General features: G+C 47.7%; 2 protein-coding genes across 2 annotated transcripts; both read right to left on the bottom strand.

Annotated features, from left to right (window-relative positions):
* Positions 1–8,902: 8,902 nt before the first annotated feature.
* Positions 8,903–11,041, bottom strand: LOC127775702 (cyanidin 3-O-rutinoside 5-O-glucosyltransferase-like). Its single transcript, XM_052301989.1, has one exon. It carries the CDS (start codon positions 10,674–10,676, stop codon positions 9,195–9,197), a length of 1,482 nt encoding a protein of 493 aa, XP_052157949.1. The 5' UTR covers positions 10,677–11,041; the 3' UTR covers positions 8,903–9,194.
* Positions 11,042–13,981: 2,940 nt separating this feature from the next.
* LOC127778058 (UDP-galactose/UDP-glucose transporter 3-like) lies at positions 13,982–17,300 on the bottom strand. The gene is made up of 7 exons (XM_052304701.1): positions 17,055–17,300; positions 16,817–16,914; positions 16,548–16,687; positions 15,719–15,749; positions 15,217–15,320; positions 14,784–14,905; positions 13,982–14,693 (listed from the first exon to the last, which is right to left on the bottom strand). Exons 1-7 carry the CDS (start codon positions 17,213–17,215, stop codon positions 14,273–14,275), a joined length of 1,077 nt encoding a protein of 358 aa, XP_052160661.1. The 5' UTR covers positions 17,216–17,300; the 3' UTR covers positions 13,982–14,272.
* Between the last annotated feature and the right edge of the window lie 941 nt (positions 17,301–18,241).

Raw genomic sequence — 18,241 nt, 5'->3', positions numbered from 1 at the left:
ATCGAATCTCAGAGCCAACACAACCCCCACAGCCTACGAAGTCGGAGCCTGCAGGAGCCAAATCGTCGGGGATCTAGTCGAACCAACTCGACTACGATCTCGTCGGATCCATCGAGTTCCATTGTTCCCTTTGTAACCTGTGTTTTCCATCATATAATCCCACATCAACTAGATTAGGGCTATTACCTATCAAGGGGCCTGAACCAGTATAATCTTCGTCTTTTGTTTGCTTGATGTCGTATTACGTGAACCCTTATACCAACGTACCCCAATACCCTCTATATCCGGTCTACGGGTATCACCCGTCGACACGGTGGGCATTCGGTCTAACCGAAAATTTTAGTCTTGGTCTTCGGTCTTTCGGTCTTTTCGGTTTTTGAAAACTGAAGACCAAATTTCAGCGCAAAAATGTTAGGACCGACAAATTCGGTCTCGGTCTCGGTCTCAGTCCTGACTGAAATTCAACAACATTTTCATATATGCAAAGAAATAATGGAAATTTTCAACACAAAAATCACAAAAAAATTTCGTAAGCACTTATGAGTAAAGACTCTTGTTAGGTGGCATGCCTAGAAGAAGTAGGGATGTGAAAATTAGAGTTTAATCCTATTAAACATAGTGGATTGTAGGTTGCATTTAGACGTTTTTTGATAATTCTGTCTTTTCGATATATTCGGTTAACCGAGGATACTAACCGAATTGACCGAACAAAATTCGGTCTTTCACTGCCTAGGACCGAATTAATGACCGAATTTCTCGGTCTCGGTCTTTTCGGTCTCGGTCTCGGTCTTTTTAGTTCGGTCTTTCGGTTCGGTCTTTTTCTGCCCACCCCTACTCGTCGGATCATAATCTGATGACTTTCGTGGTTGGGAAGTGCCAGAAGTGACATTTGAAAACAATTTGTGTCAATTATAAGATGTATTTTAATTTTAAATTTCCACCTTTGTAGATTTTAATGATGAATTAGTCAGATAACAAGTATATTTATACATTTTTTCATTTTATTGATTATTAGTGTGGGTGTGGGCACGAGGGAGCGAGGGGGAGCTTTCTAAGAAATTATAATGTGCCTATTGCAAAATTATCGCCCTTGAAAGGTAGGATAGAAAAAACACACAAGAATTAAAGTTGTATTTTTTAAAAAAGTCTATAGTAACCAAAAACACCGGAAATGAGAAGAGAAGAAATTAACTACACCACAGGATAATTTTTTTTCTAAAAAAAATCAAAAGGTCTTATCTCTTGCTTTTTTTTTTGGAATGTAATCCTGTGGAATTAGTCCGTAGAAATGCAATTCTATGGAATATTTACAATTTCTATATGAACTAAAGGGGTCTATAGAAAAAAAAATTAGCAAATTGAATCCTCTAAATATTCTAAAAGTTTCTATGCAGACAACATAAAACATATATTGTATACTTGGTTCGTTCAGCCCATAAGGTCGCATGCTCCATACATTATTGTAGGACTCATGGAAGTTAAAGAGTGGCTGTTTTCAAGACTTGATCGTGTTGTTGACTCAATAATCTCCAACGCATAGCTTGAACATTGTTAGTTGTATAAATATTATACCAATAGATTTACAGTGTGCTTTTACACAGCATTAGTACTGCTGTCATGAAAAGTATGTTTTCTGATAAATCCATGGTCAAAAGTTTTTCTAGCTCTAGAAATTCATGGAGTTGGGGCTGCTGCTAGAGTAGAGTTATTAAAATGTGACATTTAATTCATATCTTAGATCAAATAAAAGATTGAACCATTTTAATTCAATCTACAAACTATAATTTCTGCAAGCCTGCAAGAATTAATCCAGGAGTTTGGCCATGCCAAACAAGAATAAACTTTGTTGTGTTGTATAGTGTTAATTTGTAAATTGTATTATGACTACAAAAGCATTGTACAGACGGTATATATCCAAGTCACTATTACATATAAAAGCATTGCAATATATAAATGCTTTTTTTTTTACAGGCGATCGGGCCCATGCCTTTATTTTTACATGTCTTTAGTCACATATGACATGATCGGTCACCTGTTAAAACGTGTTTTGGCCGCCTACGACAACCCTATCGTAGTAGTAAGAGTATAAAAGGAATTAAGCGTATGCGAATAATTTCTGTGCTTTTTTTTTTTATGACGGGAATGGTCCTGAACTCCTGATCCATAAGTTTTGAGATGCATACAAACAACCATATTACTCCACCACGCAAGCTGTCATCTATGGACAAATGGTGAATACGTATGTATCTTGATCTCGTGGAGGTTGAGTCGACGTGACACTTACCTTGTTCAATAGTTGATCCATGGTGTCGAATTCACGGCACCTTCTCTTTTTCACATTGTGACACAATTTTTTCTTTTACAAAATAACTTTATTTATTTTCTACCCAGACCACACATACCAATATAAGTGAAAAAAATAGAATACCCTCTATTTTATCAAATCCAATATAATTGTATCCCATTTTATCTAGTCCAATATAATTGCTTTTGAAAGATGAGTTAATTTAGGATAAATAAGATGGTACAAAATAAAGTTATTTCGGAGAGAGAGGGAGAAGTAACCTAATGCAGATCCTAGCTGGAGTAACATTTTTTCTTAACTCCTGAATGAAGTAGTGAATTTTTTTCTTATCTGTGTTTAACCTACCTGGCTTACTAGGCGACGGCCGGAGATCGCTGTCTCCTGGCAGATTGAACTTAATTGCTTGGAGGCAATGCCGTCGAGATAAGATTTTAACATGAGCCGCAGGCCGGCATATATATAGCTGTGATTATCTACCTGACCGGCCTGACTCTTTCCTACTGTTTCTATCCTGTATCCACAGATCGATATAGGTCGTTTTCAGTTCAGCTCATGGCCTAGCTTATCACTATAAACATCGGTATCGTGTTGCCGGCCTAGCAAGTGTATAATTAATAGTAGTATAAGAGTTAGTTTGGAGCTTATGATTTTTTGAAACACAGCATAGGAAAAACGTAATATTCAAGTGTATTTGGTACCTCAAATTTTATAAATGAAAAACAAAGAAAAGCATTATAAATGATCATTAAAAAAATACCACTCTTAACTCGTTACTCATGGCTACAAGCTAGAATACTATACATGATCAAATTGCTTTAGCCTCCTTCCCCATCTTCTCTCCCAACTCCAATGTCATATTTCCCTCTATAAATACCATCGGCAAGCCACTGACCGTCCCGGCTCCTCACCTTCCTCCTTTAAGTTGCCTCGGAGTTGGGGACTTGGGGCATGCCGGTCGCTGTGTCGGAGTTGGAGGAGCCTGACTGCCGCGCCAAGGCTCAAGAATGTCGCGGCGATGTGGGAGTCGAAAGAGGCCACCGTTGTCTGCTCATCCCTCCATCCTGCTGTTGCTCATGCTCCCCAACCACGACGGTGGTGCGCCGCCACGTGCCTCTCCTGCTGCTTGTGGGCGCGGAAGAAGTGTTAGAGTTTATATCGAATATATGTACTTAGTCGGTTACAGTTTAGGACTTGGAGTTGTAAAAGGTATTAGGACTAGAGTATGAGTCGGACTCTATCCTAGGATCCCTCATAGATAGAGGCGCGTGCCTGTTATAACCGCATGGCGACTTAGCATAGAGAGAGGGAGCAGCTGTCGGCATCGACCGGCCGTAAGTCGTTGTAACTCTGATACGCTGTATATGCTGGATCGGGGAGGAGCGCCCGTAATCAGTGCCCCGGAGATGTAAGCTACGGCTGAACTCCATTACCAAATATCGTGTCTCAGTGTCGTCATCGTTTTGGATCTCCTATGGCATTTTCTTCCGCGTTTAGCTACCGATGTCGATTTCGGGGCTGGTTTTATAACAAGTGGTATCAGAGCTTGCGGGAGGTCCATGGTAGAGGCGCGATGGAGGTGCTCCACACCGCGTAGCCTGCTGTAATGCCCAGGGAGGGGCATTGGCGCAAGGTGGAGCACGGCGGCGATCAACGGAGTCTTGATCGGTGGATCGAACACTTCTGGCGGCGGCCGGAACCGTCGATGGCTGCCTTCAACAAGGAGATCACTAGACGTGGTGCTCGGATTGATGGCGGCGGAAGCGATTGGCGATCCAATCGGTGGGTCGGACACTTCGGGCGGGTGGCTCGGACTTTCCGGTGAGCTACTCTCGACAGGGAGACGTGCGGCCGCACGCTCGGGTTGATTGAAGCTGGAGGCGATCGGCGTTCTCGATCGGTGGATTCGAACACTCCGGGCGGGGTGGCCCGGGCCTTTCGATGAGTTGCGTTCGACAAGGAGATGGCTAGACGTAGCGCTCGGGTCGTTCGGCGGCTGGGAAGACGGCATGCGACTTGTCGGCTTTGGCTCGCGACTAGATTGATGGCGTTCAATTGGATGTCGGAGCAGGTGGATCCTATAGGCTGTTTTGGAGGTGTTGATAGGTATTTCCACACTGGAATTGCTTCAAAGGCGGCGTATTAGCGGTGGATGGCAGAACTAAGCGTAGGGCGTCTAGACTAGCATCTATGCTAGTTCCAACCCTAGAGAGGTCTGGTTCTACTGTTTCTAGCACAGATCAAGAAAATCACGATGACAACAGATCAGTGGCACTAGTCATTAGTGTAGTCGGCAAGTGGTGTTTGGCGGTGGTGCTAGGTTCCGCTGGAGATACGAAGAAGCCCAGGAGGTCAGGGTCGCGGCGGTGTGCGCGTTTTGCGTCGAAGCCGAGCTGGCGGCGGAGATCAGGGTGATGCTGAGAAGGAGCGGGCTGAGCCAGGACGTGCAAGGTTCGGTGGTTGTCGGATTCGTGATGCAGAGGAAGACTCGGCCATGGAGTTATCTATGTGTCGGTCACGGCATGGACACGACCGAAGACAAGCTGGATGGATACCGCGTTCGACACGGGAGGGAGTTGGATACGGATTCGATTTAGACTGGAAATCGGACACGTTTTTCCCCAATAAAAGTAGCAAAGGGACCACGGGATTGTAACAACGCAATCGAAACAAATCATCTAGCAGAGGGCGAGATTCGTACCCGATTTTCGCAGAGGCAAAGGTGGTTTGGGCGGCGAGGTCACGGGTGGCTGGAGACGCATCATTGCAGGCGGCGCACGGCGGCGTGGTACTCGGCGGCGTTCGTCGCAGCTCGGGCAGGAGCTTGCGACGGCGGCGGCAGCGGTTCCCGGCGAGAAACCGGCGCCGGACTTCGGCGGCGGGCGCTCCCAGGTGGCAGGCCGGCGGCTTCCCAAGGCAGGTGACGCGGCGGCTCCTCACGGGGTCGGCGCAGGTGACGGCGGTGGGAGGCGGCGGCGCCCCAGGCGGTTTCTGAGGCGGGCGGCGCGGTGCTTCTTGCGGGGCCGGCGGCGTGAGGAGCAGGAGGCGGCGGCGCATCGGGAAAAAGCGGCATGGGCGCGGTTTCTGGGAGGAGCGAGGAAGCCGAAGGAAGAAGGGGAACAGGGTCGATCTGTTTTTCTTTGACTGGTGGTTGACCAAGTAAAAGACACCGGTCCGGTTTTTTGGAGAGAGAAAAAAAACTGGTTCGGTCCGGCTGGTACTATTCGAGTTAGTCGGTGGGATCAATTAATCAGGGCAGATCAATTTAATAGGGCAACAGCTGTTGAGTTGATTATCGTTGATGGCGGCGACGGTGGTTTCCAAATTTGAGGTGGTGAAGTTCGATGGCACCGGGAATTTCGTTCTCTAGCAGATGAGGCTGAAGGATCTGTTGGCTCAACAGGGGATATCCAAGGCTCTTGAGGAGACGATGCCGGAAAAGATGGATGCTGGCAAGTGGGAGGAGATGAAGGCGCAGGCAGCAGCAACAATACGCTTGAGTCTCTCGGATTCTGTCATGTATCAGGTCATGGATGAAAAATCACTGAAGGAAATTTGGGACAAGTTGGCAAGCCTGTATATGTCCAAGTCGCTGATGAGTAAGTTGTATCTCAAACAACAGCTATATAGTTTACAGATGCAAGAGGAGTCAGATCTTAGGAAGCACGTGGACGTCTTCAATCAGTTGGTTGTGGATCTAAGTAAGTTAGATGTGAAACTGGATGATGAAGACAAGGCCATAATTCTTCTGTGCTCGCTTCCACCGTCTTATGAACATGTGGTGACTACCCTGACACACGGCAAGGATACTGTCAAAATTGATGAGATAATTTCGTCGTTGCTTGCACGAGACTTGAGAAGATCAAAGAAAAACGAGGCAATGGAGGCTTCTCAGGCTGAGAGTTTGCTGGTCAAGGCAAAGCATGATCATGAAGCGGGGGTGTCAAAGAGCAAGGAGAAGGGGGCACGGTGCTATAAGGGTCATGAGTTTGGACATATAAGGAGGAATTGCCTGTTATTGAAGAAGAGGAAAGGTGGCATTGCAAGTTTAGCAGCTCGTGGTGATGATTCAGATAGCAGCAGTCATGAGATTCTCACAGTGTCTAACGAGAAGTCTGGAGAAGCGTGGATGTTGGACTCAGCTAGTTCCTATCATGTGACATCGAAGCGGGAGTGGTTCTCTTCATACAAATCTAGTGATTTTGGTGTTGTTTACTTAGGCGATGACACGAGTTATCGTGTTGTTGGAGTGGGCGATGTCAAGTTCAAGATGTATGATGGAAACGAGGTGCTACTTTCAGATGTGAGACACGTGCCGGGACTAAGGAAGAGTTTGCTTGGGAGCCTACATAAGACGGGTTGGTTGTATCAGGTGGATTCTGATAGGAAGACCATGAATATCATGAAGGACGGCAAGACTGTTATGACTGGTGAGAGGACAAGTTCATGTTTGTACAAGTTACAAGGGAGTGCTGTTGCAGGTGGAGTCATGGAAGATGGGTATGCTGGTGTTGTTGTGCACGATCCTGAAGGCGGCAAGCCTGGCGTAGGCTCGTCGAGCGGCTCGGTGTGAGCTGCGGTAGAACCAACTCAAGTCCTGGTACATGGAGGTTCGAGCAAGTAACAGATTCAAGTTGGTGTGGCATATTCGCCAAGATAGAGTTTGTTAGAGTTTGTGTCGAATATGTGTACGTAATCGGTTAAAGTTTAGGACTTGGAGTTGTAAAAGATATTAGGACTAGAGTATGAGTCGGACTCTATCCTAGGATCCCTCATAAATAGAGGGGCGTGCCTATTGTAACCGCATGGCGACTTAGTATAGCGAGAGGGAGCGGCTGCCGGCATCGACCGGCCGTGAGTCGTTGTAACTCTGATACGCTGTATATGCTGGATCGGGGAGGAGCGCCCGTAATCAGTGCTCCGGAGATATAGGCTACGGCTAAACTCCGTTACCAAATATCGTGTCTCAGTGTCGTCATCGTTTTGAACTCCTATAGTATTTTCTTCCGCGTTTAGCTACCGATGTCGATTTCGGGGCTGGTTTTATAACAAGAAGTGAGATGTCGCCACGGGACAGGAGCGCGATGGTGTAGACGTGGCTGGACTAGCTGTCGGTGAGGAGGTGGGAGCCGTGTTGCGCCATGACCGCGTGGGGACAGGCAGCGACCGCGTGGGCGCCCACAACAGGAGGATGGAGCAGGCACCCGTGATATACATACGTGGGATGCGACGAGGAAAGGCCCGCAACCGTCACCGTGGCAGGCCACGAGGATGAGTTCGTCGTCACCATACAGTTCTAAATGGAGTAGTATTATAACGTCTAGCCACATGTTAAAAAGTGATATTTTATCAAAATCCATCTGCACAGTGGCTTTTGAGCGATACTCACTTGTGACAATAGAACAATGTCAGGCCCTTCACAGTGGGAGGACGTGGCCAGTTCCTTCAGATTTCCAGCTCGGATAATCATCTACACGTTGACAAAACGCGTGCCTCTGCTCAGATGCTCGGGCCTTAGTTGGGAAGCGAGTTCCTTCGCCTGCAGGCAAGGACGCGCGGCGCAGGAGACGTCTCACGCGTCCGCGTTGCTGAGAGCGTGCCCCCGCATATGTTTCCTTCGCCTCGCGTGCGGCAGATATTCTAGCCATCAAAAAGAGATCACGAGCGTTGTGGACTGCATGGCTTATGCGTTGCTGTACAGATGACTTTGGACTGATTTCACTGTACGGATGAGCTAGAGCCACGTTATGCGTTGCTTGCACTGGTACTGCCCTCAGATTTCTCCTCCAGGAGACAAGGGATGAAAGGAATATTCAAATTGGCAGCTTAAAGGCCTCTCACAGTGCTCCATGCTGGACCGGTGCTATAGGCGGCCACGTAGGAATTGGGCTTGCGTGGAGCTAGGGCATGCGCCCATGGTGAGCACCTCGCACCCAAACTGAGGCACGCGGTACCTTCTCTCGCGAGGCCTGGTAGCGGCTGCTTTTCCGCACTGTGGAGCTCGTGCCCTCACGCCGCCCGTGCCCTCACGCCGGCAACTAATCTACACAAATCGCGGCAACAAAAGCGGCAACAAATCAACAAATCGACACAAATCGGCAACAAATCGGGTGGCGCGGTCGACGGCGAGGCGAGGCGCACGATGGCGGCATCCCCGACGTGCCGCCGCAGCATGGGAGGCGAGGAGGTGCGACGGCGTGGGAGGAACCGCTGGCCGCAAGCACCATCGCCTCGGCCTTCTCGATCCACCGCCGCGTCCCCAACCTCCTTTGCCGCGTCCCCAGCCTCCTTCGCTGCCGCCGCCGTGAGGAGAGGGGAGAGGAGAGGCCACCGGCGGGGAGAAGGGAGAAGCCGCCAGCGGGGAGAGGGGAGAGGAGAGGCCACCGGCAGGGAGAAGGGAGAAGCCGCCGGCGGGGAGAGGGGAGAGGCAGCGTCATCGAGGAGAGGAGGGGACAGCCGGTGGAGTTGGAAGAGGGTGAGGGGCGTGGTGACTGAGGGAGGTGGGGGATTCGGTGAAGTAGTATCTGTGGGTCCCACACCGGTGCTTGCACTGTAGAGAAAGTTTCTTCGTAGTTTTTTATCCTATGTGTCATCCTGTGGTACCTCATAGTAGGTGCTTGCACTGTGAAAGGCCTAATAATCTAGAGGTTGCACATGGCCACATGGATAGATCCAAGAGGGAAATTTTGCTCCCTTTATTGAACTGTTTGTAGATGATATGGCAACATCTAAAATTTAATGAGATCTCCAATTAAATTTGCTGTTACGTCGACTAATCAACATACTGATTGCGTCAACGCCACACCAAATGACAAAGCTATTATCTGGGAATATAAAAAAACAACAATAATCCAGCCGTTGAGTTCGCCATCGCCGGCGGCCGCCGGCGGAATCACCTGCTCGAGCACACCGCCTGCGTCACGGCCCCGGACGCGAACGCCCGGAGATTCCTCTCCGACGACCCGCCGGCCGCGACCGCCTCCGCGGCGCGCTCCCTCCATCGCTCCGCCCGTGCCCGGACACCGCCGTCTCCGCCGCCCGCCATGGCGAGCTCCACGCACCGCTGCAGCTCGCCGCGCTCGACCACGCCCTCGCCGTCCAGCCGCGCGCGCACGCCGGCGCCCATGCGCGCCTCGACCAGCCACGCCACCGTCGGCTGGTCCGTCCACTGCGGCACGGCCACCATCGGCACGCCGCGGGTGATGCTCTCCAGCGCCGAGTTCCACCCGCAGTGCGTCACGAAGCAGCCCACCGCCGGGTGCGAGAGCACCTTCATCTGGTCGCACCACTCCACCACCATCCCTTGCGCGTCCCCTTCGCCGCCGCCGCCGCCGGCATCGGCGGCGGGGGTGGGTGCGCTGTCCAAGGTCGCGCCGCCATCGACGGCGCCCTGGCGCGCCACCCACAGGTACGGCCGGCCGGTGGCCTCAAGGCCGCGCCTCATCTCCTCCTCCTGCCGCTTGCTCATCGACAGGAGGGTCCCGAACGAGACGTACACCACGGAGCGCGCCGGCTTCGTGTCCAGCCAATCCACGCACGCGCTCGCGTCGTCTCGCCGGAACATGTCCGTGCTCGAGCTCGATAGAGACGCTTCGCCGTCGGGCACCACCGGCCCGACGGCGACGACCTCCAGATCGGGCACGGCGCGGAGCGCGTCGGGCTCCAGCGCGTCGAACGTGTTCACCAGCACCCTGGGCTTGAGCTCGTCGAGATCCTCGAACAGATCGCGCAGCATGGCGAGCAGCAGGTAGTGCTTGTGCTCCGGCGAGACGATGGACACGGCGGAGGGGAGCTCGTCGGACCTGAGCAACGGCATCCCGGGGAGGCGCACGACGGCGCCGCGGGCAGGGTCGTTCGCGCAGGAGGCGAGGGCCTCGCCATGGCCATGGAAGTAGTGGTAGTACACGGCGAACGCCGCCGCCGGCTGGATCCAGTAGATCGCCGAGGGGATCCCCAGCGCGCGCGCCACGGCGGGGGCCCAAACCACGAGGAACGTGTACACGATGCACGTCACCGGGCGCCCCCTCGCCGCGAGAGCCGCGACGATGGCGGAGAGCGACTCGGTGCCCGCAGCGCGGGTGCGCGCCATGTAGTCGTCCCTCGCGTGCACCCCGGGCTTGTACCCGTCGTCGTAGCCGTCGGAGTGCGGGACGTACGCGACGCCGGTGTCGTCGACGTCCTCGCCGGCCGGGGACGGCAGGGACGGGAACATGAGGCGGTGCGCGGAGACGGCGGTGGAGAAGGTGACGCGCGCGGCCGGCGCCGACGCCATCAGGCGCGCGGCGAGGCGGCGCGCCGGGTTGATGTGGCCCTGTATCCCGCTCACCACGAAGAGGAAGTGCGGCGCCGGAGGAGGGCTCTTCTCCATTGCCATTGGGATTTCTGATCAGAGCAGCTTTGCAAAGCAACTGATACTAGCAAGGGCTACCTCAATTTATATGGTTTGGAAATGGAAATGGCTGAATATTAATTGCTCTTGCTGATGATAAATCCGAAGCTCCTTTGAACCCTTTCTTTTTTGCCTGGCTTTTGGCTAAGGATCGCCTCCCAACAAAACGCAACTTGCACAGGAAAACCATAGTGCCGACCCCAACCTGTGATCTTTGCAATTCTGCCGATGAAACAGCTCTTCACCTCTGCTTCCAGTGCCCCTTTGCTGTGGCCTTCTGGGGCACGCTGAATATGCAGGTTAATGTCGCGACGTTAGCTGAGCTTGCTTCTCTTCCCACACCGATTCGAGTTCCCTCCAAGCACTTTTTGGGTATTCTACTTGCTATGCTTTTGGAACCTGTGGAATCACCACCACTGGTTTGTCTTCAGGCACGAAGCCCCCTCTTTGCGTCGATTATTAGTGTTGTGTATTGAAGATGCGTCCCTCTGGGGCGAAAGACTCAAATTAGAGGATCGGCATGTAATTTCGTCCTGGAAGGACCTTTTTTCTTGAGTAAAGTGTACGGGTGGTCCTTAAACTTTTAGCGGTGTGTCATATAGGTTCTAAACTCTTAAAATGTATATCCAAGTCCCAGAATTTTTTATAGTGTGTCATCTAGATCCCAAATCGCCACAACCCCTTCAGGATCCTACGTGGCGTTGATGTGGCATGCCACACGGAATGACGTGGCATCATTTTGACTGAAAAATGGGTCCCATTTAAAATTTTTCCTTTTTCTTTTTTCTTCTATTTTTTCCCTTTCTTCTCCTTTCTCTGTGACTCGAGCAGAAGAAAGAAAAAAACGAAGAATGAGAAGAAAACAAAGAAAAAGAAAATAAGAAAAAAAAAAGAAAATGACACGTCACGTCCATGTGGCATGTCATATCAGCGCCACATAGGATCCTAGAGGGGATGTGTTGATTTAGGACCTATATGATACACTTTGACAGGTTCTGGGACTTGGATATGTATTTTGAGAGTTTAGGGACCTACATGACACAACCCTACAAATTTAAGAACCACCAATACACTTTACTCTTTTTTCTTCCTCCCTCTGCTCTCTGAATGTGTAATGCCCTGAATTTGTAGTTCGCTAATCTGGACCTTTGCCCACTCTTAATGAATTCAGGTGGGGAACTTCTCCCCCCCCACCCCAGTGAAATTCTTTTATAAAAAGAGAGTAAATTAAAACTCCATCTATTATGGTCCAAATTTCATGGAATAAAGTTATTTTGGCACGTGACATATAACCCTAAGTGTTATGTTCGTAAAGTTTCAGGAAACCATGCCATTAACCAAATTGTGGCACACTCTTAAAGAAAATTAAAAAGTTTTACTTACGTTGATATAACATTATGTTATGGATAAACAACTTACAAATTTGAGACGTGATTGTAGAACTTAAGAGTTTGATAGATCAAATTCAAAAAGATCACTAGTGTGGTTTCGTGAAATTTTATAGTAATAATATCTGAGGTTATATGTCATGTCTCGAAACCCCTGTGATTTTACTGCAATTTAGACCACAATACCTGGGTTAGGTGAATTGAGTTTGAAAAAAGATCCTCATTCCTGGTGTGTTTTGTTAATTCAGTTCTTTTGAGTTTTGATCAGTCACAATATGCTTTTGAGGGTTTTTTTAATCCGTTGCCTAGTCGCCGTTAAGCACTGCTGGGCTGTCAGATTTTTGGGCCAATTCGTCCTTTGTCATCAGTTCACCAACCATGATGGCCGACATCCACTGCTCAGTAAGCACAATGTCGTACTCCTTGTGGAGTACTCATTCCGTTACATAAAAAACAAATCTAGTATCAGATATGATATATTCTAATACAATGAATTTAGGTAGATGTATATCTAGATTTATAATATTATGATGTGTTATATCTGGTACTAGGTTAGCTTTTTTATAGGATGGAGTGAGTACTCCCTCAAATCTAGAACTAGATGTGATATGTTATAATACAATGAATCTAAATAGAGGTGTCCAGATTCATAGTACTAAGTTGTGTACTTCTATTATTAGATTGGTTTTTTTATGGTACGGAGAGAGTACTTCACTACGAAGAAAGCAACCATGCGGAGTAGTGGAGCCTTCATGTAATCGGAGTAGTGGAGCCTTCATGTAATCATGTAGCGTATTTGAACTTCGAACTGAATCCTCTTTGGATTACTAGTCGACAGCAACTACAAAACTAATACTACCACAGAAGTAAAATCTTAGAGATACAAATATTTTTTTGGCCGGCTAGCTAATAAGAAATGGAGCAGTTTTGGCCGACTAGCTATTAAGAAGTGGAGGTCATACTCTTGATACTTCATCCGTTTCACAATGTAAGTTATTCTAACATTTTATACATTCATAATGATGTTAATGAATCTAGATAAATATATATGTCTAGATTCATTAACATCAATATGAATATGGAAAATACTAGAATGACTTACATTGTGAAACAGAGGGAGTAGTTACTAATACAGAGCAATCGGCAATCACAATGTAGTGTAGATTTGTTTCCCCATCAAAATTGTAGTCCTCTCTAAGTTGAACTCACATTGTAACATAAGGATTATTGTGTATATCCAGTGGATTTTCCTACGTAATCTTACATAGAGTTGTGTTTATTTCACGTCAAAATTTAAAATTTGGTTGAAATTGTAACGATGTGACGGAAAAGTTGGAAGTTTGTGTGTAGGAAAGTTTTGATGTGATGGAAAAGTTAGAAGTTTGAAGAAAAACTTTGAAACTAAACACAGCCCTAGATGTAAAATTGGATTTGATATATCACTGTTAGCTTTTGTTTTGCAATAGATTTTAAAATCCAAATTGGATTCCATATATAACCGTCATCCTCTATCTCAATAGAGAGTTGTAATATACAATAGATTTTAAAAATAAAATTGGTTTTTTTTACAACATACGTATAAACTAGACCTACCACGATATAACAATACAAAAATTTCATTTTTCTTTTATTATTAATGCAGTAATTCCCAAGTTTTTAGAACGGGCGTGGTCGCCGTGGTGGCACATTTTTAACTATCTTAATAATTTAATAGATAATACATAAATAAAAACAGACAAACATAACCTCAAAGCATGGCGCGCATAAAGCGACCTGCTAGGAAGGCAGCTATCCTCCAGAGCAAAACCTGATACTTCTGCTTAAACAGCCAAATCCGTACAGTAGTTTTCTCCACAAGTTATCGTAGTGTGACTGTATGAAGTATCAGACTATCAGTGGCAGAAACATAATTATCGTTTTGATAATTAGCGATTCCTTTAGGGAGAGAACAAAAATACAGGGCGCCATACAATTCTACTACTCAGTGCAATACAATTCATTGCATATTCTTCCTGACTTCCTGTAGAACAGAAACTACCAGCATTTTTTTAGCTATTACCATACATCTCAGTTTTTTATCGATGTAAAACTTCTCCTGAATCAGTAATGGGCTGCAATAATTATCTCCCATATAACCCCAACAACAAACATGTCCAATCGAAGCTACAAATTGGAATGAGCTAAAATATTAACTCATTCCTTGTGGTCTCTGACCTTCTTTCTCTTCCATTTGAGAAAGATTTGTAAAGAGAGACCAGAAAAGACCATCACAACACTTCCCCATTGCTTCAAGGAGAGTGGGTTACCACTGATGACGGAGGAGATGACAATGCTCATGAACTTGCGGGTGGTGGTGATGGTAGTGTTAGTAAGAGAGCCAAATCGGCTGATGGTTAGGAAGATGAAATTCTGACCCACGGCACCACACAGGCAGAACAGGAGAATGTCCCATGCCACCTCTGGGTTCTCCTGGCAAAATCTCACTGCCTCAAAACCGTTGGCGTAAGGCCAATTACTGAATAGTAATGGAGCAACAAACATAATCACAGCATTGTATATGGTCCCCCAGAGATTCATGCCAAGCATTATATCCCATGGATTAGTCTTTGGATACCTGCAATAACACGACATTACTTTCCATGTAGATAAGAAGATGATAAAATTTCCAGAATGCTTTAATATGGAATGGACAGGGTGTAGTTACCTAGACTTTATCAAATCTTGGGTCGAATTGGTGTAACCATCAAAAGCTAAGTTGAGGAAGCACAATGTGTAGCCCAGAGGCGCATTAGGGTTAGCAAGCTTCTTGATAGTCTTGGAGCTTGTCTGATACATAGGAAACAAACATAATACTCAGAAATGAAAACACAGTTAACATCAGCACATCACACATAAAAATTTTATTAGGCCATCTACAGCTTCTAATAACATTAGAGGTGCAGATTCCTAGTTATAGTGACTTCGATGTGGCTGTTTTCTCTTCTAATTTGTATTCATCATAATACAAATGACTGTAAGGAACAAAACATATTCTTTTCTACTTTCATACTACGGAGTGAAACAGTGCCAAAATGTTTCTGCTTTTGCTTTAGGCTCGTGGGATATTGGTGAATAATTGAAATAGATTAAATCTTTACCTTCAACAACGCAAAGGATGATACACCCCCAGCAACAAGAAAGGTGCAAATGTACTCCGGAAATGTGTACTTGACACCATACAGTATAGTTCCCATCAGCATTACTGTACATATTAAATCATTGGTCAGAGATATGCGCACATCACTATACAGACTATGAAACATGAAAGGGCTACTGTTAAAAGTTATTCTTAACACTGATTGCTCTATTACCTACACCACTCTGACCACCAAATACCAGCACTAATGGAAATGCTCTTGTCATGAAATTGATATGGTTTTGACAAAAAAAATGCAAGTATTGTCGTACTAACAGCTAAAGCAGCCAATATTGTGGTGCCAAACCAAAATCCAATTTTCCAGTGTACTTTTTTTTTTACACAGAAACTGCTCAGATGAGTATACCCACCCAAGCTCAAATTAATGATCAGAAGAACTATTCAGATGTAGATAATGTTCTGTAAGGTACATTACATAGCATGCATAGATCAATGCAACTCACCTGGAATCATCTTAGAAGATTTTGCCAGGACCTGTTAACATAGAGCAAATAATTCCTTAGCGGTAATGTGCTATTTAATCAAATCAGCATATATTATTACGGCACAAAAATGAGACACAAAAATGATATTCAGAAAACACAGGCTTGTTGCGACTGTTCCAATAAGTTCAAAAGATAAATCAAATTACATTGCGCTTGAGCCAAACACATTTTGATGTATAACTGTACATTGGATGGTTCAAAGTTCAATCAAAAAGTTTGATGAGGAAATATGGTTCTGTCTTCACCCATCCATGCGATACAGCGATAAGAGTATCATGGATAATCATATTTTGGCATTTGTGCATAATACTCATGGCATAAATGTTTTCTACGTATAAAAATTGCTAATAAACAAATGATCTAAACATTGTTTATATGTTCAGATATTTCTGAATCAGCCCATAAGCCGTCTGACTTGGTCAGACCGAACCAAATTCAAAACTCCAGTATATCAGAACCAGAGAGTCTGAATTCGTAATTTCACTCAACCAAACTTAATTTTCTTCTCCAATAATCACTCACACATCATAAATTCTCCAAATGACCGTATCTATCGCATCAATCAAGGCAAAAATAAGGCTATAGAACATTCCAACCACTGATTTACTTAGCACAGTTGAACAATCCAAAAATAGAACATTCCACTTCGCAGGCATTATACTACTGCGTTGCCTATCACCCATAACGAAAATGGAAACATCCAATTACAGATACAATAGCTGCACAAAAATGCATAGAGCAACAAAGCAAGCGAAGCGAGACGACAAAAGGGCAGCTGCAACCAAACCTGAGCTGGGTAGCTGATGAACTTGAGCGCCTCGATCCCCATGGCCGGGCCGACAGTGTTGGTGATGCTGACGCCCCAGTACTTCCGCAGCGGCGCGCGGCCAGCGGAGGAGCTCCCACCACTCGACCACAGCTTGATCACTGCGCGAGCAAAACCAGTGTCACAAACTCCTCACACGATCCGCATTCTGCGCAATGGCATGCGATGCGACCGCACTGGATTCCACACGACAGGGGCAGGGGATGAGAGAGGGAGGAGAGGAGGCTCACTTATGAAGGACCAGACGAAGCAGACGACGTTCTGCGCGAAGTTGAGGAACGCGAGGTGGTCGAACCGCCGCGCCTCCGGCCCGAACCGCTTCGTCGACCTGAACGAACGGCGGGGAGAGAAAACGGCGAACAATTTTCAGAAACTCGCCGAAGCAGAGCCCAATTCCCCTCCGCTCCCGAGCACCATTAGAGAGAGAGAGAGAGAGAGAGGGAGGGAGGGAGGGAGGCGGGCGCTTACAGGGTTTCCTGGAGGACGCCCTGGGTGATGTACGCCGACCAGATCCCGGCGACGCAGAATGCGAGCACGGCCACGCGCGACACCATGCTCCCTCCGCCGCCGTCGACGACGCGGGGGCGGGGAGGGCCTCCGCCTCCGCGGCCCTTGCGCGCGGTGACCATGGCGCGGTTCGGTTCGGTCGGTGCGCCGCCGGCGAGGGGGGAGGGAGATCGGTGCCGCGGGGAGGAAGGCGGAGGCGCGTGTTATAGAAGCGGGGGCGCAACTGGGGAGAAGGAGAAGGGGTCGCGCGCGTCAGAGGGGTGACGTGGCGTGATGCGATTGGGGAGATGTGCCACGGGAGACAGCTTATTGGTTGGGTTGGCGTGGCCGCGTGGCGGGGGAAGGGAAGGGAAAGAGATCCGAGCGTGCTGTTTCCGTTTGGTGTTTCACGGGCCGTTCTCTTTTGGATTAAGTCCAATTTGACTCCCTTAACTAGTGGATGAGTCTAATTCATATCCCTGAACCACAACACCGGATATCATAACCCTCTAACTATTAAAACCGGTGCAATTTAGCTCTCTTGACGGTTTTGCAGAGCGATTTCGCTGATGTGGCGCCTACGTGACGGTGTTGAACTGGTCTTTATACAACGTGGTGTTGACATGTCACTTATGTAGCATTAGAATTAAAAAAATATATGGGTCCTATTTGTCATTCACACAAAAAAAAATTGTGGGATCCACCGCCATGTGGGTCCACATGACATGTGCCAACCACCGCGCGGGCCATGGCCATGCCAACGACGGGCTACTCCTCTCGCCGACCTCCGTGGACCTCATCGCCAACACCTCCTCCACTACGCCGTCCCTGACCTGTCGTTGCCATCCCCGACCACCTCCTCTCTGCCCCCGATCCCTCCTCCCTACTCAACACCTTCGCCTCTGACCCGGTCCTCTCCCCCTTCGACTTCTCCTCCGCTACGCTCTCCTTGGGCCTCGCCGCATCCCGCATCAAGCAACTTCAAAGAGGTTATCCGCCTCCTCCACCTAGGGATGACAATTTTACCCATGGGTCCAGGTATCCGCGGATACCCGACCCGATGGGCACGGGTGTGGGTGTGACATTTTACCCATGGGTACGCCCACCCGATACCCGAAGACGTCATGGGCAACAGGCGGGTTTTATTTTTTACCCATGGGTAACCCATG

This window comes from Oryza glaberrima, chromosome 6 (assembly GCF_000147395.1).
Source record: "Oryza glaberrima chromosome 6, OglaRS2, whole genome shotgun sequence".
NCBI lineage: Eukaryota > Viridiplantae > Streptophyta > Magnoliopsida > Poales > Poaceae > Oryza > Oryza glaberrima.
This window is presented reverse-complemented; position numbering and strand designations above follow the sequence as displayed.